The sequence below is a fragment of the Stylophora pistillata genome, chromosome 13 (assembly GCF_964205215.1).
Source record: "Stylophora pistillata chromosome 13, jaStyPist1.2, whole genome shotgun sequence".
Taxonomy (NCBI): Eukaryota; Metazoa; Cnidaria; class Anthozoa; order Scleractinia; family Pocilloporidae; genus Stylophora; species Stylophora pistillata.
Genome location: NC_142531.1, coordinates 7,180,420 through 7,201,994, shown reverse-complemented (window position 1 = coordinate 7,201,994; position 21,575 = coordinate 7,180,420). Strand labels below are relative to the sequence as shown.

The 21,575-nt window shown below is 39.9% G+C and overlaps 3 protein-coding genes and 1 long non-coding RNA gene across 10 annotated transcripts; 2 read left to right on the top strand and 2 right to left on the bottom strand.

Moving 5' to 3' along the window:
- Positions 1–35: 35 nt before the first annotated feature.
- On the top strand, positions 36–2,780 carry LOC111332066 (uncharacterized). Of its 2 annotated transcripts, XR_002694979.2 has the most exons (3): positions 89–340; positions 610–1,506; positions 2,550–2,780. It is a non-coding gene; the product is annotated as an uncharacterized LOC111332066 (long non-coding RNA). The 2 variants fall into 2 exon arrangements; XR_015994601.1 differs by having other exon boundaries at positions 36–340; positions 610–2,780.
- Positions 2,781–4,000: 1,220 nt separating this feature from the next.
- LOC148717433 (uncharacterized) lies at positions 4,001–8,437 on the bottom strand. Of its 3 annotated transcripts, XR_015994600.1 has the most exons (6): positions 5,992–6,186; positions 5,279–5,505; positions 4,957–5,065; positions 4,406–4,509; positions 4,176–4,290; positions 4,001–4,083 (listed from the first exon to the last, which is right to left on the bottom strand). XR_015994600.1 is itself a non-coding variant. In XM_088743033.1 (4 exons), exons 1-4 carry the CDS (start codon positions 6,039–6,041, stop codon positions 4,413–4,415), a joined length of 483 nt encoding a protein of 160 aa, XP_088599159.1. In that variant the 5' UTR covers positions 6,042–6,186; the 3' UTR covers positions 4,399–4,412. The 3 variants fall into 3 exon arrangements, 2 of the variants coding, with proteins under 2 accessions (XP_088599159.1, XP_088599158.1); XM_088743033.1 differs by lacking the exons at positions 4,001–4,083; positions 4,176–4,290 and having other exon boundaries at positions 4,399–4,509; XM_088743032.1 differs by lacking the exons at positions 4,001–4,083; positions 4,176–4,290; positions 4,406–4,509; positions 4,957–5,065 and having other exon boundaries at positions 5,365–5,505; positions 5,992–8,437.
- A 140-nt stretch (positions 8,438–8,577) lies between these two features.
- LOC111332098 (uncharacterized) lies at positions 8,578–12,243 on the bottom strand. The gene is made up of 2 exons (XM_022937367.2): positions 12,102–12,243; positions 8,578–11,196 (listed from the first exon to the last, which is right to left on the bottom strand). The coding sequence occupies exon 2, from the start codon at positions 11,160–11,162 to the stop codon at positions 9,189–9,191; it is 1,974 nt and encodes a 657-aa protein (XP_022793102.2). The 5' UTR covers positions 11,163–11,196; positions 12,102–12,243; the 3' UTR covers positions 8,578–9,188.
- A 666-nt stretch (positions 12,244–12,909) lies between these two features.
- Positions 12,910–18,043, top strand: LOC111332042 (uncharacterized). Of its 4 annotated transcripts, none has more exons than XM_022937295.2 (2): positions 12,910–13,065; positions 15,290–18,043. In XM_022937295.2, exon 2 carries the CDS (start codon positions 15,342–15,344, stop codon positions 17,322–17,324), a length of 1,983 nt encoding a protein of 660 aa, XP_022793030.1. In that variant the 5' UTR covers positions 12,910–13,065; positions 15,290–15,341; the 3' UTR covers positions 17,325–18,043. The 4 variants fall into 4 exon arrangements, with proteins under 4 accessions (XP_022793030.1, XP_088599169.1, XP_022793029.1 ...); XM_088743043.1 differs by having other exon boundaries at positions 12,951–13,065; positions 15,694–18,043; XM_022937294.2 differs by lacking the exon at positions 12,910–13,065 and adding an exon at positions 14,391–14,547.
- Positions 18,044–21,575: the final 3,532 nt, after the last annotated feature.

The following is a 21,575-nucleotide window of genomic DNA, read 5'->3' as shown; positions in this document are numbered from 1 at the left end:
TTCCGAGAAAATCAACTTCTTAATTTATATCAGTGTTGCGCCGTCAAATAAAATGAGACTCACAATTATAAGTAAGCAGGGAAATTAAACAGAAAATAAAAACATGGGGTGCATTAAAAAAAGTTCGGCTATATGCAACAACATAGAAACAATGACACATTTCTATGGATTGAAGAACTCTACACGACTTCCTGTTGTTAGGGGTTTTCCCAAACAAATCGTCATATGCAAATTAAGCACAAGAGGAACCAGAGCCAAATGTTATAAATCAGGCCGTTATGCCTTTAGCAGTGAAATTATGGCCAAGATTATTACCCACATCTACACAATAGGTTGAGGGGTAGGTACGAAGTTTGTTTGTATTACAAATACCTAGTAGGCAAAGCAGGAAATCAAAAGTTGTAAAAAAGGAAAGACAGTCCACTTGGTTGCTTTCAAAAGACTCATAGACGAAAACATGGCTCATATTTTACACTTGCCCCTGATTACATCTGTAATAATACGCATGAAAAAATCACGCGCGCCTGATTGGCTGAATACGAGTGCATTTCTCATGTAACACGAGTGCTCGGTACACTCTCACTGATGGATGTGGTTTTATGTCTACAGAAGTTTCTTGTGAAGTGCAAAGAGCCTTAAAGCTCGACTACCAGCCTAGTGCCGTCCGTGTACGCTACCGAGGAAACGAGGGGATGTTAGTTCTTAAAGAAGATTTAAAAGAAATCAAACAGCAGTTCCACAAATCCATGCAAAGTTCCTGAACCCTGGTGAGAAAAAGCCCGAGGTTCATGGAACATCCACGCCAATAGGTAAATGGTTACCTTAAATGACAGTTGATCATGTTGCTGGAAGAAATTGGTGTGTCCCCCCAGAATCTACAGGCCCCACAAGAGTTGCTGGAGGGGATAGTCAAAGAAATCTCCAAGTATCTCTTACCCTTGCATGCATACTTAAAGGGAATTTTCGTATTCCACAAGAACTCCATGGAAACAGAATTGACGGTTGCATAAAAGGCAACGTAAGCCTTTACAAAGGCGTGAGGTGAAAGAAATGGAGAAAGCTGCATATACAAGAGTTCTTGTCCTCAATTCACGAGGAAGTATTCACTGTGCGTGATCCTCTCAACAAATTGAACTAAGGCGAATGCTACTTCAATCGCACTGTCCCGGGTGACAGGAAGTTTTACTGCCGGCCAGAAGTTTGTGGTGAAGTGCAACCAATGTTACCATCCAGCCGGAGATGATGATGCGTGTGTTGAAAATGACTGACAAAAAAAGGATGACATGAGTGGAAACAAATTCGTTATTTGGTGGGAACGAAAGGTTCTTCCAAGTGGAAAAGAGAAACCATGCAGCTATTCGCCCTCTTTTGCAGCTAAAATCTTAGCAGCTGCGGCTCGCTCTGAATCAAAAGTTACCACAAAGTTAGAGAGAGCTAATCGAAGCAAAGAAGTGGGCAAGCTTCTTAAGAAACTGTGGTACGGTATCGGTGGGAGAATATAACGAGGTAATTTTAGCTCCATCAACCGAGGTTATAATGCAGTGAATGGCTTAAACCCGGGAGTAACATGTAAAGGTGTAGTCTGATCGTCCGGGTGAGTGTAGTCCTGAGAAGGACTGTTGTCGGTGGTGGTGACCGACGTTTCGACAACCTGTGCGGAAGTCATCATCAGAGTCAAGTGAATGATTGTTGTCAGTAGAATGTTCTTATTCCAGTTCGTGTAAAATGGTCGGTTGGTTTTGCCGGTTTTGTCGGTTGGTTTTGCCTGTAAGACTTCTTACAGCCAATAACATCACGGCAAAACCAACCCATCATTATTATTATAATCATTTATTATTATTATTATTATTATTATTATTATTATTATTATTATTATTATTATTATTATTAAGAAGACCTGATATTCCATGACTTCTTCCCATCCACCACCTTCACTGTCTTGGTAATACCCTGATACTTTATCAAGGGGAAGTGCAGTATTGACAATATTGTCTATGTTCTTTAGGATCTGTCTTTCTGTTCCTCCTGAAATTATCATGAGTGCAGGGTTTTGAGAGAATATGTATAATTTAATCAGTTCCATTAATTAACATATATTTTTTTTAACAAACCAGTGTGCTAGATGTTATTTCAACACCAAATGCATCTTCTTTAATAGGGAAAATTTTCATATTGGGACTAAGACCTGAACAATCATTATAAATAACCCTTAAAAATGGACTGGAGGTGAATTAGTTCATTTCGAAGAAAGATAGTTGAAATTTTAAAAGAAGCCAGGAAAATAGTGGTCAAAAAAATACGACATTTCAAGGAAAGAAAAGGAGCTGGAAGGGGTAGAAATTTACTGATAAACAAAGGAACTGTAATGGTACCTTATCTCACCTCTAATAAAGCTGCGAAAGTAGCATAATACTAAAATATGTGTACATCAATCCCACTGCAAAACTCACCAGAAAATGATGCCACTTTGATGTTTGCTCTCTCAATTCCAGTTTGTTGACCAGGTTTTTTCTTAACTTTGATGCGTGAAAAATCTTGTTGGCTTTCAGCACCATAGCTGGACAAAGCAGCATTGAGTAGATGGAGGCAACCAACTCTATAGGCAGATAAACCAAGGGAACCAAGGAATTGTTCTGTGTTGCACATCTCACAATGTAATGAGCACAGGTTGATGTGGCTCAGGTCTTCTTCCAAGAGAAACACCAATTCATCCCTTAGGCCCTTTGGCCTTGGAACAATTAATGACAACAAAGAACACAATAAACACCATGCAAACAGTATAGATCTTTTTTGCAATTTATAATGCAACATAAAATACATGTATATGAGCACGATCCTTCGCAGTAAAGCACTATTTGAGCAATAGTGAAAATCAGACCTGAAAAAAATTTCAGGCCTGTACAGGATTCGAACCACTGACCTCTGCGATACTAGTGCAGCGCTCTACCAATTGAGCTAACAAGCCAACTGGGAGCAGGCCATCAAATTAATTCGACATAAACCCGTAGATGATAAATCAAACAACAACAAACATATGAAACATATGTGTGAACTGCGGTTATGAGACGTATATGAGCACGATCCTTCGCAGTAAAGCACTATTTGAGCAATAGTGAAAATCAGACCTGAAAAAAATTTCAGGCCTGTACGGGATTCGAACCACTGACCTCTGCGATACTAGTGCAGCGCTCTACCAATTGAGCTAACAAGCCAACTGGGAGCAGGCCATCAAATTAATTCGACATAAACCCAGTTGGCTTGTTAGCTCAATTGGTAGAGCGCTGCACTAGTATCGCAGAGGTCAGTGGTTCGAATCCCGTACAGGCCTGAAATTTTTTTCAGATCTGATTTTCACTATTGCTCAAATAGTGCTTTACTGCGAAGGATCGTGCTCATATACGTCTCATAACCGCAGTTCACACATATGTTTCATATGTTTGTTGTTGTTTGATTTATCATCTACGGGTTTATGTCGAATTAATTTGATGGCCTGCTCCCAGTTGGCTTGTTAGCTCAATTGGTAGAGCGCTGCACTAGTATCGCAGAGGTCAGTGGTTCGAATCCCGTACAGGCCTGAAATTTTTTTCAGGTCTGATTTTCACTATTGCTCAAATAGTGCTTTACTGTGAAGGATCGTGCTCATATACGTCTCATAACCGCAGTTCACACATATGTTTCATATGTTTGTTGTTGTTTGATAAAATACATGGTCAAAATATTTTTCCATGTCCCTAACATTAATTGAACATCACCTAAAATTACACAAAATACCTTCTCAGTATTAAGTAAACACAACTAAAATGCACTCACTAAAATGCAGAAACCACCTTCACTATCGTTAATATTAAAAAAAATTGTGTTTACTTTAAGCACAGTCACCTCAGAACACAAAGTACAGTAAAATGCAGTTTAAAAAAACTTTTTACTTATTACCAAGACTCACAGAAATAGATTTCCTTCACATATAATGTCATAACTAAATTTTCATTTCACCCTTTAGCTTAGTTACCTTCCTATGTTAGCCTTTGACTTCAAACAGTCAACACAGGTTTTATCTGCATCAGCCCCATGGTGGATGCATGCCTATAATAAACACAATTCAGTAATTCATAACTCCTACCTTTTAGTCAGTTTAGCACTAGATTATTTATGCAGGCTTTGAATGTTCAACCTACCCTTATAGCATCACAGACAAACAGAATTCCACTGACAACCCTCTTCCACCAAGTACAAACTCTTGATTGTTGATTTTAACAAGAAAGAGTAACAGTGCCTTGTAATCAATAGTGACTAAAAATATAAAAAAAAATTTTAGAGAGTAATTTGAAAACTCAATATCATTTTAATAAGGGTATCTAGTATGCTTAAAAAGGAATCGTTTACTTGACCTTAACCCTCAGCTTACCTGTAAATCAGATATTGTATTTCTTCCCATCCACTTTCATCCCTTTTTCCTTTATTGTGGCCTTCTGTACATTCAGATCATTTAGGAGAGACCTCAGATTCTGTCTGGAACAGAAAAAACATGTGAAAGACATGGAAACTGTAACTACTTAGCCTAGATTAAACATTCCTATTCTTACTGGCCTTAGGACAAAACTTCTGTGCATGGAATATAAGATTCTAGATTGCAGGTAGAAATCATTTTTTTTTTCAATATCAGGGATAGGCAAGCATCAATTTATCCCCACATTTAGCCTTGTATTCACACTGGGAAGTCTCTTGTCCCACAGCACGTACGTGTCAGGGAAAATGAATATTGTTTATTACTTTGTACAAACAGACCATACCCAATACCCTCCTACCATACAGGAGACATAATTTTTCAGCCACTATGAAAGGAGCTGTAAATTCAAAAGTAGACAACTATGTGGGGTTAGAGATTTAAGGGTCAATCATCATATTATGACATAGCATGAAAGATTAGGATGCCAGGCTCTTGCTACATAAACTCACCTCTGTTCCTTGCAATTGGCAATTGCAATAGGAAACACTGATAGGGCACTTTCTGAGCTTTTACCCTTAAAGCCAATAGGTACAATTCCCACAGCAACCTGGTTCCTTCCTGGAAAAAAAAATTAAAAATAAAAAAAAAACCAAACAATGGCACACTCTCAATACATTCATACTATACAAGACATCTAATAAGATGCAGTGGTATCTAATAAGATACACATAATTCTCTAGCATCTGCAGCATCTTATAGATAATTTGCTTCTATAAAATAAAGGAACTAACAGCTGCTGCATAGACTGTAAGAATGAGACATTCAGCTCACCACCCAGAGGACGACCATCAATCTTTATGTTGAACTCCATGTCTTCTTGGTCAGAACCATGCAGTCGTTGTTCTCTGATTGCCCAAGTAAGGACCATGGAAAAATCGACAGCATAAGCATCAAAATTTGTGTCAAGGCGCCTCACATTATAGATTTCCTTAGTCACCTTGAAAACCAGTGCTTTGATGGCCTTGATTTGGTTTTTAGAAACCAGAGGAGGTGTATCACTGTTTCGTTAAAATTAAAAATAGTAACAAAAATGATCAGTACAGCAGAATTAGTCCTCTTTGCTTTAAGTAGTAATCTAATTTTGCTGTTTTCCTCAAATTTGTCTTCATTTTAGAGGGAAAAGAGGTTTACCAAAACAAAGCAAAATCGTCATATTTTAAAAGAAGTCAGTAAGTCCGACAGTAAACTGGAGACCTCAGCAAGGACCTATGTCTGAGTGTCCCAAAAAAAATGGAAGTTATTGATAGCTAGCCAATTGCAAGAATACACGAAATTCCCAGATTTTACCGGACAGTTCTCACTTCTTAGCCAATCAAAAAAGAATTATAAGTATCTGAATTGAACCTAACTACTAAATATTTCAAAACTGTTTATTGAAAGCCTACAAATTTTTTTGCCAGATATCACAAAGTTTAGCAAATGCCAAACAAAACATTTTCAAAAATTATTTAGAAAACTCTAATAAACAACAAAAGCTCACTTACTCTACTTTTTCCCAAATGTGTGACATTAAGGAGGGTCTGCCATGTGGCATCTGGGGTTCTTGTGAGAAGCTTCAAATATAGGAGTGTCCAGTCTGGAACTCTAATGCCACTGATCAGCTCTTCATTCACTTCTTGTGTTAGTAGTACTCTGAGAGTATTCTGGGTTCCTTTAACCTTGATTACATGACGAACCAGCTCTGAAATGGTGTTTTTCACTGCCTGGCACTCACTTTCTAACCCATGGGTGAGTGTATGACCAAAAAGTGAAGAAATTGATTCATTCTTGTTTTCACAGAGTGCACTCACCAATGATAACATAGTCCTACATCTTTCCTGGATGAGTTTTTTCTTCTTTATAGGCCCCAAGGGACTAACAGTAAGTTCTTCAATGCTACTTGGGGATCTACTACATTCTGTACTTGAGCCAGAGGTATTTGAGCTAGAGGAAGATTCTGCAGAAAAGCATGTTCCATTACAGTTTCCACTACTTGGGGAAGTGCTTGAGCTCGTAAACGATATGGGTGATGATGGTGCAGAGCTTGTAGATTTCCATTTTTCCAGTTCGAGCTCAAGACTTACAATTTTTGCATTTAAATTTTGTATGGTCTGCTCTTCATTGCTTTTAGCGCCAATTCGAGAGTCAACACAAACCGTATTCACGTAGTCCTTTATCCTGGCAAAAAATTCAAATGAAACGAGCCTTTCACTAATTTCTCGCTGCCGCAAAAGACCGACAAAAAGTCCAAATGAACTGACAACGTACACTTTGCCTGATTGTCTTTGAAGAGTCTCCCCTTTCTCTGGGACCCACTCATTGAACGGCCTCTTCCCGCCATTGCTGCTCATGACACTCACTTCCCGCTTTGATACGGAGGATAGTTCTCCTGGAAAACGGCTGAAAAAGATATTCTGAGAATAGAATCGTGGAATAATTCCACATGATTCCTTTGTGACCGCAAACCAGTTCTTCTGATGATCGAGGCAGGGCACAAACACTTGAATAACTGGCCACGAGTGAATAACTAGCCGCGGAGCGGGAGATTTTCCCTCCATCGTGTTTCGGCACCAAAGCAGTACTAAGTTCACTTGAATTTCAAATTTGCCTCTCATTTCTGATATTAACTATTCCTGGGTAATTATAAATCTAATTTTCTCGTTTTGTACATTTGTACTTGTGTTGTGGTCAATAGAACACACCTTGCGTCATAGGCATGGTTGTGTGACAAGCGTGACTACCCAATAATCTTCGTTGTTTCGCTTTTCGACTAAGGCTCGGTGCAGACGCCGAACCTAATTCCTTTAATTGAGTACATGAAAAGATCGGCGTCTGAATCAATTTGGAACGCCTTTGGAACGATTTTGATTCAGACGCCGTTCTTTTCATGTCCCGATCCTAACACAAACATTATTTCAGAGTTTGCAAGCAGTTTGAGTGGTTTTACTGGAAAGTCCAAACAGAACGGTGTCTGAATCAACAGGGGTACTTCTGTTAATTTAGGTCGGTCCAAATTCGAATTCAGTTCGGCTCATGAATAGTTCGGCGTCTGAACCGGGCCTACATTGTCCTCTCCTGATCGTTTACGACATGGACAATTTGCTGTGTGCACGGCCTGTTACGTGCCACAGAACGTGAACCTTGTGTAGATTGCAATGATAGCGTTCTACCGCAGCAAAAGAGAGAGGTCGACGCCTCTAAATGGCTGCTGAAAAATTTAAGTGTTGTGGTATAATCCTCGATACTGCTTCACTGGCTCACGCGCGCAAACTTCACGGACAACGCTCCAAAATATAAAATACTTCTCGTTACTTGTTTTTTTTTTTTTTTTGAAGCACCGAGACGGATGGCGGCAAGCTCAATTTTTACTCTCTTTCAGCATTTGGTTCGCATCGATTTAAAAACATCTCGCTACTTACGAGTGATATCATCCCCCAGCCTAATAAAGAAACTTTCAGGGGCGCATAGTGAGGTGTTCAAAGGGTAGATTTCCAGTAAGAGCGATGTTCCAGCTGAAGTTAAACTTTGTTTAATACTGACGAGAAAAACACCGCAGGGAATATTTTTTTAATTATTTTTTCATTTTTTAGTTTTTCATTATTTTACTTCGTTTGAGTTTTTTCTGCGGTGGGAAAACACAATGCTCGCTTCCGAAGTCCGCAGATGTTGTAAAAGTATCCCATTTCAAAATCTGCCGTGGTTTCCTGGAACGTGCTAATTGATATTTTGTATGTTAAAAGTGTTAATTGATTTCATCCAGCAAAAGTCAATACAGCCACAAGCATAACTGACAGGAGTTAACGCCTCGGGTACACGGTGGGGGGCCAAATTCTTTTGGTGTCCAAAGCTCGCGGGCGGCGGCGGCGGTGAGTAATACTGAACACTCGCCCGCCAAAATTACGCCTGTTCTGCAGCCTATCTTATAGGCGATAAGGTAAATTTTGTCGCGATACAACAGAAATCCTTCACTGACCCAGCCAGGCTATAAATAATGACCAGTTCCCCCCTAAATTCAACCATTACACTGACAGCACTACTTTTACCACCCTTTTACATTAATTTTGTTTCTAGCATACATCGAAACATTTAACTAAATTTAGTGCCTCCATTTCATTTCAGAACAAATGTGTACCTTACAAAGCATTATGACTCGTGCACTTAATATATTTAAATTTTTAAAAAATACGCCACTTTTGTCACGTTTATGGTATAATCTGAAATAACTCAGTATTCGCGTTGCTCTACATAGCAGAGCAAAAAGTTGCAAAATAGTTGTTTAAAAATAGGCTTTGCTGTAGTTAGTCTCCTTTTGACATTTTTGGAAGCGGAACAAAAAAATAATGTTCTACAGTTTTGTTAACTCTACATTACTTCTGTTTACGTCATCTTCATTCATCACAATGCAATTTCAAAGAATTGTTAAACTGTATCTATACAAGTCAGCTACAAGTTTCTCGTTTGCAAAATTCTCAAAGTCAAAGTTTGAGTGCAGATTTATCGTCAGTTCTCTTTAACAGGAATGACTCTTTCATCAGACTTGAAACACATTTAAAGATTTTTCTTTACGTGAGCTTCTGAAAAGAGGTTCTGTATAGCCGAATTGTCTTTTTCAGCTAATTGTCTCATATTCAAGAGGAGAAAACTCACTCAATTCTAAAGCAGTCTGTGCAACAATCCAAATCAAAATGGATGTAGAGTTTCATTATGAAAAATCACTCACAACACTGAGACTGGAAAATTCTTCAATGAACTTTTCCGATTCCACGTCAAATTCTTTCCAAACCTGGGGCGAAGCCGGCCTCTCTCCGTGACCTGGCCAGGAACGACGAATTCGGGTGGTGATTGAAACGGAGGACATTTCTTGCACATTATCGACGTCTTCTTCCTCTCCTCCTCCTTCTGTTCCTAAAAGAGGTGATCGCTCTGCTGAGTGATAAGTCACGGAGGTAGTTGGTCTTGGTTGCCGCGGCAGCAAGGTTTCTAATCTTTCCAACTTTTTTAACAAATCATCTCTATTTGCCAACAAGTTTCCAGCTTGATGACTCATCTTGCTTAGCTTAGTGCATTCTTTAGAATATGGGCCATACGTCTCTGCAAACTTCCTGTAAACATCGCCAATTCTTCGCGGAAGGTCATCCTCAAAATAAGCAAAGTAGTGAATCATTTCGTCTCGATAATTCTGCTTTTTCCTGAGGAAATTAAATATTCTTTGAAACCAACCTTTAAGTGCGGTCGCCATGTCTTCGGACTGTTTTGACTGATAGTGACAGGGCTTATCTCTTTTCTTCTTTGGGATCAGGTCTTGATCCCAGCTAACAAAAAACTTACTTGCACCAGAAGTTTCAAACGCATGGCGGTGGTTTACGGGTAGTACCAGACAATCCTTGAGATCTTCATAGTCGACCCTCTCTTGACTTTGCTTCAACACTTGTATGTCTCCAGGATGGTAGCACGGGTTAGGGCAAACCACTACCTCTTCAAATTCTTCGTCACCTTGCAGGGTTGGCTTGAAGTAGCACTCTCCACTCTTTAGCTTCCCGTAAGGGTCACAAACCCCAAACACCACTCTTGCTTTGGGCACCAAAATTCTCGTACGTATCACGAGACGTCTTTGTGGTTCGCCATTATTTGCGATCTCGCAAACGTGATGAAGCATCTTCTCTACTTCACCTCGTTGTAGTCTGGCCAAAACCTCTCTTTCAGCTGTTGCCTTTCGTCCAGTTAATTGACAGAAATAATTACCAGATGCTGAATTCGTGCACATACTCTTCAATAGAGTCAAATAGCCCCGCTGAAGCGACCTGAGATAGCGGATCGACACACCTCTGGTCGCCAGAAACATGATCAATCGCGAATCAAGGTAGCCGTTCACGTCAGGAGTGGAATGATCAAGAATTCCAATATAAGGAATAACTTCGCCGTTCTTCTTGCTCGGAGTGGAAAACAAGCGCATGGACTTGCGGAATTGGACCAGAGGGAGGTCTGTTAGAGTTTCTCTAAATACCAAAATACCCTGAAAACCTTGGTTGGTCACTTGAAGGGCGCTGGGTGCAGGATACTCCAAACCAAGCTGGCGTCGTACCTTTAGGGTGAATCCCTGAGACATGAAACCACGACAGTTAGTGAAACTGCGTGGCGTCTTGTCAAAGAGTCTACCTTTCACATTAGGCACTTCTCCAGTATCATCCTCACCAAGCTCCAATAGGTGGTCAAAGGGAACGAATAACGAGCCAATTTCTCTGGCGCGTTTTGGAACATTTGTTGTCTTGGTGAAGTCGCCAAACCGTGTTAGGAGATCGTGAATTTCAGTGTCTGAGGCCGCGTTCATAAAGTAGCACTTTCTCTCCCAGAGATGACTGTCGGAATGCCCAAGGAAACGATACAGTCCACGTTTTCTCCCATTACAATATATTCCCCGCTTTAAGACGTCCTCGCAAAAGGTTTTTTTCTTATTTTGCTTCAGAGTTGTATTGAAAGAGACGGCTAGAAGCTTCTCGGGAAAAGATGAGTCATTCCGCCGCAAGTATTCAAACAGAAGGGTTTTATCGAGTTTTGTATTCCCCTTGCTGTATTGCGTTTCGTCTACGCCATTAAATTCCACGTATTTGATGTACACTTCATCACCGGTCGGAGGAGCAACGTTGTCTTGAAAATTGATGCATACAGCAAAAGCCATGAGACCCAGTTATCGTGAAGAAAGCGTAAGATTGCTGTTGATAGGGAGACAAGGTATTTAAAAATCAACCTTTTCCAATGTCATTGTAGGTTAGAGGTTTCCAAAATTTATCTTTTAAGTAATTCAGGGAGATTTTACATTTGGGAATAATCTGTTGCATCAGCGAATAGCACATTGGAAAAAAGTAAGAGTACTGAAGAAGCTTCAATATTGCGCGTGATACAATGACGTCAACTTTACGCTGCTAATTTACTTCACGTGGAAATTGGCGTTCCCCCTTATAATCGCCCATCACCTCACGTTTCAAAAACGTACGCTGCAGAAACACTATGGGCATATCATATATATTCATATTACATGAGACGGTTTGGTGTGTAGTATCGATAAATATTTTTGCGAGTTGTGCCATATTTTGTCGAGCCGCAGGGCAAGTCAAAATACAAAACAACGAGGATCCCGAGGTAGAAAGCATCATACAAAATGCGAACGAATCATTCTTCTTGAAAAGTAAAGATACCAAACTTTAAGCTCAGACTTGATCAACACTATCGCCGACATACTGAGCTATGGATATCAAGTAAAAAGTCAAATTCTGTAAGTCGTAACGAGGCCGACTGATATAGAGGAAATATTATTCCGTAAACTGATGTACACAAAACGAACCTGCTGCTTCAAGTTTATTTCTTGTAAGGCAAGATGGGAGAGAGTAGAAATTTACATCAGTTTCTTTAAAACTGACGATAGACATAATACTGAATGGCTTCTAACTCGTCATTTTTCACTGGTAAGAGCGAACCTGAACTTACTCGATCAGAGCTAGTTGAGCTAGCTTGGCTATTAAACAATCTTATCCTAACGACTGTTCTAACTATGGTCAGTTTCATTCTCACCGAGGAAGGTACCGGTAGTAAGTTTTGTCGCTAGTCGATAGCTACATACCTTCAATCTGACGTCCTCTTTACATATCTTGTTTCCGTCATCGGTAGAATGCAGCGAACTACACTGACGTAGTGAACCAGTTTGTTTGTTTGAAGTGGACAGAAACCGAAACCAAAACTTGGGGGAATCCCCAGACTACAATTAACCATTACTTAAACATACTTTTCTTATCTTTGGCAGAGGGCCCATATTGTGACCTCTTGGAGCCTTTGAAATATATTCACAATAAAGGCAAACGTTACGATCGATTAAAGCTTCAGGGAGATACTAAGAAATTCCAAATTTGTAAAACACGAGTGTAAATTTCTGAGAAAACAACCTGCCTGACCTGGCATTTGAAAAGAAATAGCGATAATACAACGCAATAAGAGGGCGATTGGATTTGTTAAAAAAAATGTAATCGGTAAGCGACGAAAGATGAGAGAGATGTGGAGGTTGAGAGTGGGAAGTTTTCAATTTGTAGATGATTCTTCTTTGCTGGAATTAGTTTAGACATCTGTAGGTAATTAATGATATTTTTCTGAACTACTCCCATGACCAACTGAGATTCTCAGAAATTTGTGTATCTGATTGCGGTATTTCCGGGAAATTGAACTTCTAAATTGACGTCAGTGATCTGTTCTCGAAAAAGTATTTCAGAGACTCACAATTATGAGCAAGCTTGGAAATTAAGCAAGAAATAAACACAAAAAGTGCATTAAAAAAGGTTCTGCAATATGTAGCTACATATAAACAGTGAAACATTTCAATTAAGAGGAACGGAGCTCTGCACGACTGCCTAAATGTTGTAAGGGACTTTCCCAAACACATCGTCATATCAATACAAATTTAGGACAAGAGGTACCAGAGCCAAAGGTTACTAACCAGACTATGACGCTTTCATTAGCAGAAAGACACTGAGTCGAGATTATTACATCTGAAGAATCGGTTGAGAAGAGAGAAAAGTTACCAGCAAAGTTACAAGGTAGGAAAGTGAGAAGTTTATTTGTTAAAAAAATCACGGTTAAAAAGTTGTAAAATCAACGAGACAGCCGAATTGGTTGTTAGAAGGCTTCTCGAAGACTAAAGGACCTCTCACATTTTGCGCTTTACCCTGATTATGTCTGTAAACATTCAGTCTCTTTCGCTCAAACGCAGAATAAAACATGAGCTCATACTAGCAGGGTCAGGACAGTTCAACCTGCTGAGATCAATATTTGTCAAAGTCGCGCATAAAGAGGAATTTATTTTCTCTTGTCTAGCACTCATTCAAGCTTGCCAATAATAACCGAAATAAACAAGATGCGAGTTATTTCAGGCCGCTGCTTCTCATCTTCAGTGAGAACTGGGCCCTAGAGGAGTAAAGTGCTCCCTTGCACGGCGAAAAATAACGCAGTGAGGACATGAATCTAATACCTCTCTTGGAAAATATTCGCTCACGCCGTGGAAAGCCGAAAAGCCAAGTGCACGTTTAAAGACTGAAAATAACTATTCGGCGAGCGGAAGTTGATTAGTTCGAGTCTCGGTGGGATTCATACATCCTGTTTAACGCTTGCGACAACCGTATTTCACATCTTTTGACGATGAAACGCAAAAGTTATGAGATGTTTTTCTATTTGAATAAATCGGGGAATTTCTCTTTAATAAGGTTAAACTCAAGTTGCAATTTAACCACAGAAGCAAGAAAAAATTTGAAACACGTGTGCCACGCAGTTTGGCAAGGTGTGCAATGTCATTTTCGTTGCTGACAGAACTTCAGAATTAATGAATTCCGAAAACAAATTGTAAGAAAAAGAGAGATTTCACATGTCAAAACAAGAGCTGATCACCAATCAGAAAACCCTTTTTCAAGGTGATGTAATTTAAGAATTAACTAGTTATGTAATTAAAGAATTAAATAGAGATTTCACATGTCAAACCAAGAGTTAATCACCACTCAGAAAACCTTTTTTTAGAAGGTAACGTAGTTAAAGAATTAAGTATCTTTGTCTAACAGCTATTCGATCGCGCGCATTTTTACCTGACAAAACTCTTCGTAGCTCAAAAACCCATATCTGTCAAAAGTTTAAACGTTAAACCTTCGAAAGGGAAGGAAAGAATCGATAAGAAACATTTTTATAAATAAGCTTCTCGTAAAACCTTGATGGTCGGTGAAAGGAAACCGAAAGTGATTACACTGCGGGAATTTTCCCGACATTCTAAAGGACGGTCAAACATAAGTAATACAAAGCCTGACAAACAAGTTAGCCTTCTCGCACGGCACGTACTGATTGGTTACAAGAGGTTACAAAACATCACTGAGGCTATTATTAGTATGAAGGGGAATTTCCCTGTCGTTTCTGATCTTAAATGATATGCAAATTCAACTAAGGCACATACGTGGCGCACACACTGAGGCCACAATGACTCTGGAGAAAGTTTAGATATAAACACTTGTACTTGGTTAACAGAGGTTTAGACAAGCAGGGTAAGGGACTCAATACTCAGTAACTAAAATTAATCATTAAATATCACTTTCGGTTAGGAATGACCTTTTTGTGGATTTTATTGCTTAGCATCCAGTTCCAGACTTGTAAACTGACCATGTTTCGAATATCTGTTTTAGATTTATCTTAATTTACTTCAGCTAGAGCGCAACATGAATTCCTTCAGGGCACCTTACCTCAACTGGGTGAATAATGTAAAATCCCAAGGCTAAATTACAAATTTAGATAGAATTTGTCTTATGTTAGTTTACACACATCCTCCAATTCAGCAATATTGTATTATATGATGAGATGATTAGATAATTCACCTATGGTATTTAAATGAAGAACCGATAACGTCGTATAACGGGCCGGGTATTAATTTACATACTCTTTGTCTTGAAGAGGGCATACATATTCGCTCCGACGAAGGGCTAACGCTCGAAACGTCAGCTTTTGTAATCGTTACGGTGGCCAATTTACCATTTAAACTTTGTTGATATATCCAAATTATTTCGTTACTCCCACCGACGCAGCCCCAAACAGTTTCTTTCGAAACTATCAGCCTTTATACATATTAAAATTGGTAACAATGAAAGAGTGTTACATTTTGAAATTATATCGCTCGCGAGCTCCTTTCCAGAAATGACCATATTGCCTGAGTGTGTTAGGGAATCTCAGCGGCACTCACGATGTTTTTAAGTGTATTTCATTCATTAAAGCTCTGAATCTGTTTAATCATAGAAAACAAAATCAAATATCTCCGAACCCTGTCAACCTACAAAATATACACCAAATGGCCTTCCATTTCTGCATAGACGTGTCAGACGCTGCTAGGCCAACAATGACTGCCCCAGATGATATCCCCCTAATTCATGTCCAGTTCCATGGCACTGGTCGAAATGACTTTAAAGTGGAGTATGAAAAGCACAAAAGCACCCTGCTGACAGAATACCTGAGAAAACGCGATGGGCCTGACTTTCACGAAAATCTCATGAAGCTGACTTTTAATATCACGCCTGTCGAAGACACAAACAGCTTCTGCCGAAGCGTTTTGGAAAGGGGGATATTTTGTCGTCAACGTTCATACTTCTACCTAGGCCACTCGGTTGAGCAGCTTGTGAAAAAATCGTGTTACTTTATTGCAGCAACACATGAAGAAATCCACGGCCTCTTGTCACAGTTTGGAGATTTTTCTGGTGAGAAAAACCTAGCAAGACGTGCCAGGAAAATTGCTATGCTCTTTTCACCGTTAACCAAAACTGTGGAATTGGCTGAAAATGATTACAAAGTCGAACCAGATGTGACAGGTGGAGTTTTCTACTCGTATACTTTCACCGATGGATGTGGTTTCATGTCTCCAGAATTTTCTTGTGAAGTGCAAAAAATCTTAGAGCTTGACTACCAGCCTAGTGCCGTCCACGTACGCTATCGAGGAAACGAGGGGATGCTAGTTCTTAAAGAAGATCTGAAAGAAGTCAAAGTGCAGTTCCACAACTCAATGCAAAAGTTCCTGGACCCCGATGAGAAAAAGTTCGAGGTTCTGAACTTCGTCAACGTCATGGAACATTCACGCCCATACGTCAATGGTTATCTCAACTCTAAGATGATCATGTTGCTGGAAGAACGTGGCGTGTCCGCCAAGAACCTAGAGGCCTTACAAGATGGCTACCATGAGTTGCTGGAGGGCATATGCAAAGAAACCTCTGAGCATTTCCTGCAGTTAAAGGGAAAGTTTGATCTTCTGAATGAAATCCAAGACAAAGGAATTGACGGTGGCATTAGAAAGCAACTTAAGCGTTTACAGAGCCGGGAGCTGGAAGAAATGGAGAAAGCTTCGTTCACAAGAGTTCTTGTCCGCAAATCTCGAGAAGTGTTTGCTGTGTGTGATCCTCTCAACAAGTTGAACTATGGTGAGTGCTACTTCAATCCTACTCTCGGAGGTGACAAGACAGAAAGTTTTAATGCTGGCCAGAAATTTGTGGTGATGCGAAACCAATGTTACCATCCAGGAGATGTGCGTGTCTTGAAAATGACCGACAAAAGAGAAGGGTACGAGAAACTGAGGGACTGTCTGGTGTTGCCCGTCAAAGGCTCACGCCCACATGCATTTGAATGTTTCGGAGGTAATGTGGGTGGAAACAAATTCTTCGTCAGCTGGGATCGAAGCATCCTTCCAAGCAGAAAAGAGAAACCATGCAACTATTTGCCCTCCATCGCAGCTAAAATCTCTGCAGCTGCAGCTCACCCTGTCCTAACAGTAACTTCGAAATTAAAGAGAACCAACCCAAGCAAAGAAGTGACAGCCCGAGAGGAAATGGAGCAGTATTTTGCCGCACATTCTGATCACATAGTGAAAGAGATTGAACAGGCATATCTGCAATGTGCAATGACATCAGGCCCTTCATCCAAACGATGTCGACATCTCTGCAAGATGCTGTACCGAGCCACCACCCTAGGAGAGGGTCTTCAGAATTTGCAGAATGAGCTTAGGAGCATGGAACCCGGGAGACCCTCAGGAAAGCCCATGGGTCTACCAACTAACCACGATCCAGAGCACGTAAATGAAGATTCGGATACCATGTATGAGCCAAGCACAATCAGTGAAGCTTCAAGAGAGCAAGCCAGCGCTACTAGTTCGGATTCAAGTTTGGATTCAGGCGAAAGTGGCTCAGGAGATTCCTGTCGCCGTGGTGATAAAATATGGAGAAAGATCGACGAAAAAGCTAAAGAATTTGTTCTCCGTATGCAGCGTGAAATGAGGAAGAGCATCGTGTAATTTTCAGGGAGAGATCACGAGGGCAGTTGTCGATATCCGCTTCATTGGGTGTGGCTAATAGTAGCTGTTCACTTTTCAGAGGTTACATCATTGAAGTCAAGTCAAGATCAATCTCAAAAATATCAAACTAACTTTGCAATCATCAGAGCGACTATTCGATTTTATAAGCGGTTCACCGACAACATTAACAAGGTTAACAGTTGTAGAACGAAACACAGTGTCCGCCAAAGTTCGAGACCTGTTAAAGCGACATTTTTATAACTGTAAATGACTATATTTTACTTTACCATTGCTGCGTTGCGCAACCATTTGTACGAAAAAAAATGCGCAAATGATCGAAACCATAATTTTCCTGTATGTTTTACACAGATAGCTGCGCTTACACCTTCGTTGGATGGTCACGCATTCACCTTCGCTGGATGGTCACGCAACAGTTTCTACTCAGCCTTTTACCATGTGACAACACAGTTAATGTAAAATCTGTACTATAAACTGTTCTTAGCTTCTTTATATTCTATCATACAGTATTAGAGACAATATACATAAGAAACTTTTCTAGATATTATGACCATACACGTGGAAAATCGACGGGTTGAGTTATATGATGAACTTAGAATAGAACGAGTATGTCTGTGAATGGGTCGTGTATGGCAAAATCATAATCTAAGACATTTGAGTTAGCCTTAAATGTAGAAAATATTCATCTTTTTACAATTACAGCTTTCGAGTGTTGTTTTTATAGTTAATTTCCCCATCGCTGCGGCTAGATTAGGCAAACATTTAATGAGGTTTTGCACCATCAAAGTAAGCATAAAATAATGTCACGCTGGAACTAAACTGTCACGCCACATGTAAGCGGTATAAGGCGCTAATGCATGAACGAATAAGTTTTGCTTTGAAATGGCATCTATGGTACTTAACCTCTCGAACCCTGATAGCGACGGACATGGTATAAATGAGACACCGGGAAAGATATTTAGCGCTTTTATTTCCAAGGTATAGCAAAGACTTGTCGGAAAAAACTTCGTAGTGATGCCAGAGCTGTAGGATAATATGAGTTTGTACCAAAAACTGAGTAAACCTTTAAGGACACTAATATTTGCTGGGGAGATTTAACAAATTAACAAAGGCGGTAAGTTTCATTTTCAAACTTTGACCGATTGCTCTTGAGTGTTTTCTCTCTATTTTTTTTTTTTAACAATAAATAGTAATTTCCAGGAAATTTCCAAGACTGAGTACTTCGTGGACCTCTAGACACTACTGAGATAAAAAAAAGTGAGGTCATAAAATCGAGAAAAAGCAAGGAACTTAAAAACTGCCGGATATTTTATTTATGATACCTAATAATAATCTCGTACTCAGGCGCGGTCACGACCACGGACAACTTTACATGGGGCGCCTAGGGAACAGCTACGAGAGAAGGTTTTGTTGTCGCTAACGTCATTTGTCTTTAATACACACCGAGTAAACTTAAACCTTTCACAAAGGACTCGTACAAAGGTCCCAGCCACTAAAAACAATATTCGCTTCTAACGAGACGTCCATAGATGGTCAAAAGAGTTTAAGATTTTTGAATAAGGTACAATACAAGACATATATCTTATTATACGTTTTGTTGTGTAGTATCGCTGAGTATTTTTACGAGTTGTGCCGTATTTTGGCGAGCCCGTACGTAGGACGAGTCAAAATACAAATAACGAGTAAAAATACTCAGCGATACTACACAAAAAAACGTTTAATAAGTTATTTATTATCCAACACGCCAAACTGTTATTTCAGTGCGGGCGAATTTCGCGGATATTTATTTACGGGGAGTGCGTGACAGAAGTATGCGAAGCGGAACGGAATTGGCGCGTTGTTGTGTTGCTGTTTCTATTTTCTACATTAAATGAAGAAATTTTCTGGTCGTCAAGCTGTTTTTCTTCGTTCGATTCATCTAATGAACTTGGACCTATATTTGCCAGCCATTCTGACTCTTCGTCGTCGGAAATATGATTCAAATGGTCCGCCATTTGTTTTTTTTTTCGTAACTACAATCCAAATTCTTCGCTTGCGCGATGCGAGAAAACCTGTTTAACCGGTACTCTACAGTAGACGAGTACAAATACCGCGTGATATTTGTACTCGTCTATGAAGTTATTTGTACTCGTCTAGGTGTAGTTAGATAATAAAATACAATATTCTTTATTTAACGAAGGTGACGTAATTGACCCCATGAGTTATCGAACTTACGGCCTTCACAACAAACCCACCATCCCACCCCAGGGGAGGACATCCATCACACAGTAATCTCGTGTGTGGGAAATTAACGTCTCCTACCCCAACCCTGCAGGAGACGAAACCTCCGTTTATTCGTCGTTATCCGAGAAGACTAGAATATCTAACCATTTCTCGATGTTATAGAAAGGTAGCAAATTCTTCTCAATTATTTTAAGACCTTGAGTGTTGGTCCGGCCGGGGCTTGAACCTTCGACCTCCTGAGGATAACCTTCATGTGGGAATAAATGACAAGTTCGCTGCATAAAAAGAGCAGACTAACGAAATTTTCGGTTCTTCTTAAAAAATGTGAGTTGTCGATCAATCCACATAACAGATGATTGTTAGTTCATTGTTCACCTCATTGTTTGTCAGAGTTCCGTTGTGATTCCGATCGGTAGAATTTCAGCGGCGTAGATGACTTTTCCCAGAGGGATCAGAATTTATATACGTATGAGTCAAAAAGGGCGTGGTACAACAAACCGAGAAACGATGCAGTTTTCGCGACGAAAGTACTTTGAAAACAATACATCGTTCATTTATTGCTAGGAAACGTACATATCTGCACAAGCCGCAAAGCATTTTCATTGAATGTAGATGGATTCTTCCATTCGACACAAAATAAACACGTTTAAAAAATTCCAGGTCAGCAACCCTTTAGGAAGAGCAAAAAGTTCATTTTATTATCGTGTCAAAGACAGACAAAACACCAAATGTGTCAAACGTAGGAGTCTTATCACGAAGCCTGTTCAGATTTCTCTCATTTTGCGCTGTTTCATTTGTCCCTTTGGTGTATGACGATCACTTGATAAGATTGCTAACTGTGGAGCTTGTTTCATTTTCTTCTTGCATCTGCACGAGTCTTGAAATAATTCTAATAATTCTTCAAATTGATAAGTCAGTCGATTCCCCGTCATTAAAGGATTGCTGAAACGCACTGCACCCAATACCAATACCAATACGAAACCTAACTGTAACAGATGTGACTACCAAACTAGCGCATTGATAAAAACACACTTACTGACAAACTGCGTCACTGCAAACATTAACATAACTCGGAATAAAAAATGGACCAGAAACATCGTGATTTCCAATTCCGTGAGTCACCTTGCGTTTATGAATCACCAACTTGACCACCTCCTAAGCCAGTTGATAGCTTGAACAGAAATATACGTCAACAACTTGGAACTGATTAACTCTACGCGTATCTCGCCTACACTTATTGTAGAAAGCCACAGCACAGTGAGTTAGAAAACGATCCTCAAATCAACCAGAAGTCTCTAACCTGGAAGCACTTGGAAACATCAAGCTATTGCTTTAGACTTCAACTCACGCGATGGCTTCGCACTTTTTAAATGACTAAAGCTATCTCATAGAGTTTGTTCGCGTGACGACATAGAAATGTTGGAAAACGAGGCGCCGCCATGTTGGAGGAGTGATTCTGGAGATGGCCGTCAGTGAATTGGAAAAATATGTGTCTTCGGACAAAGCGATTGCGGATTCCAAGCTTATATTTTCCGCTTATGCCAATTCACTGGAAGGCAGTATTAAGAAAAGGTATGTCGAAAAGATCTCAGTGATCGGCGTGGATCCTTTGCTCGTTCCGGTGCAGAAATATACTTCGGAATGCCTTCCTCCTGTCGAAGCTTGTGATATTTTGTCATATCTTGTGCTCGAGACCAGCTTCTACACTAAGGATCAATTCAAGAATTTTCGAAGCCTACTTGCCTACAATCAAGTGGTTTCTGGATTTGTTACAAGTGTTCTTGGCCAAATAATCCAAGATAAATTTGTTGTTCTTGCTAAAGTAAGGCATTCGCAAAGGATGAATGACCCCCACGTGCAGCTCTGGATCATAACAACCACAGAAGGAACTGTTGTTTCAGCACATTGTGCTGGATGTATGGCTGGGCTGGGAGAATGCTGTTCTCATATCGCGAGTGTTCTTTTTCATCTGGAGGTCTGGACAAGATTGAATGGAAAACTTGCATGCAC

What these genes read in the sequence shown, in the direction of transcription:
- LOC148717433 (XM_088743032.1), bottom strand. Translation starts at nt 7,101, where the DNA reads ATGAGAGGCAAATTTGAAATTCAAGTGAACTTAGTACTGCTTTGGTGC.
- LOC111332098 (XM_022937367.2), bottom strand. Translation starts at nt 11,162, where the DNA reads ATGGCTTTTGCTGTATGCATCAATTTTCAAGACAACGTTGCTCCTCCG.
- LOC111332042 (XM_022937295.2), top strand. Translation starts at nt 15,342, where the DNA reads ATGGCCTTCCATTTCTGCATAGACGTGTCAGACGCTGCTAGGCCAACA.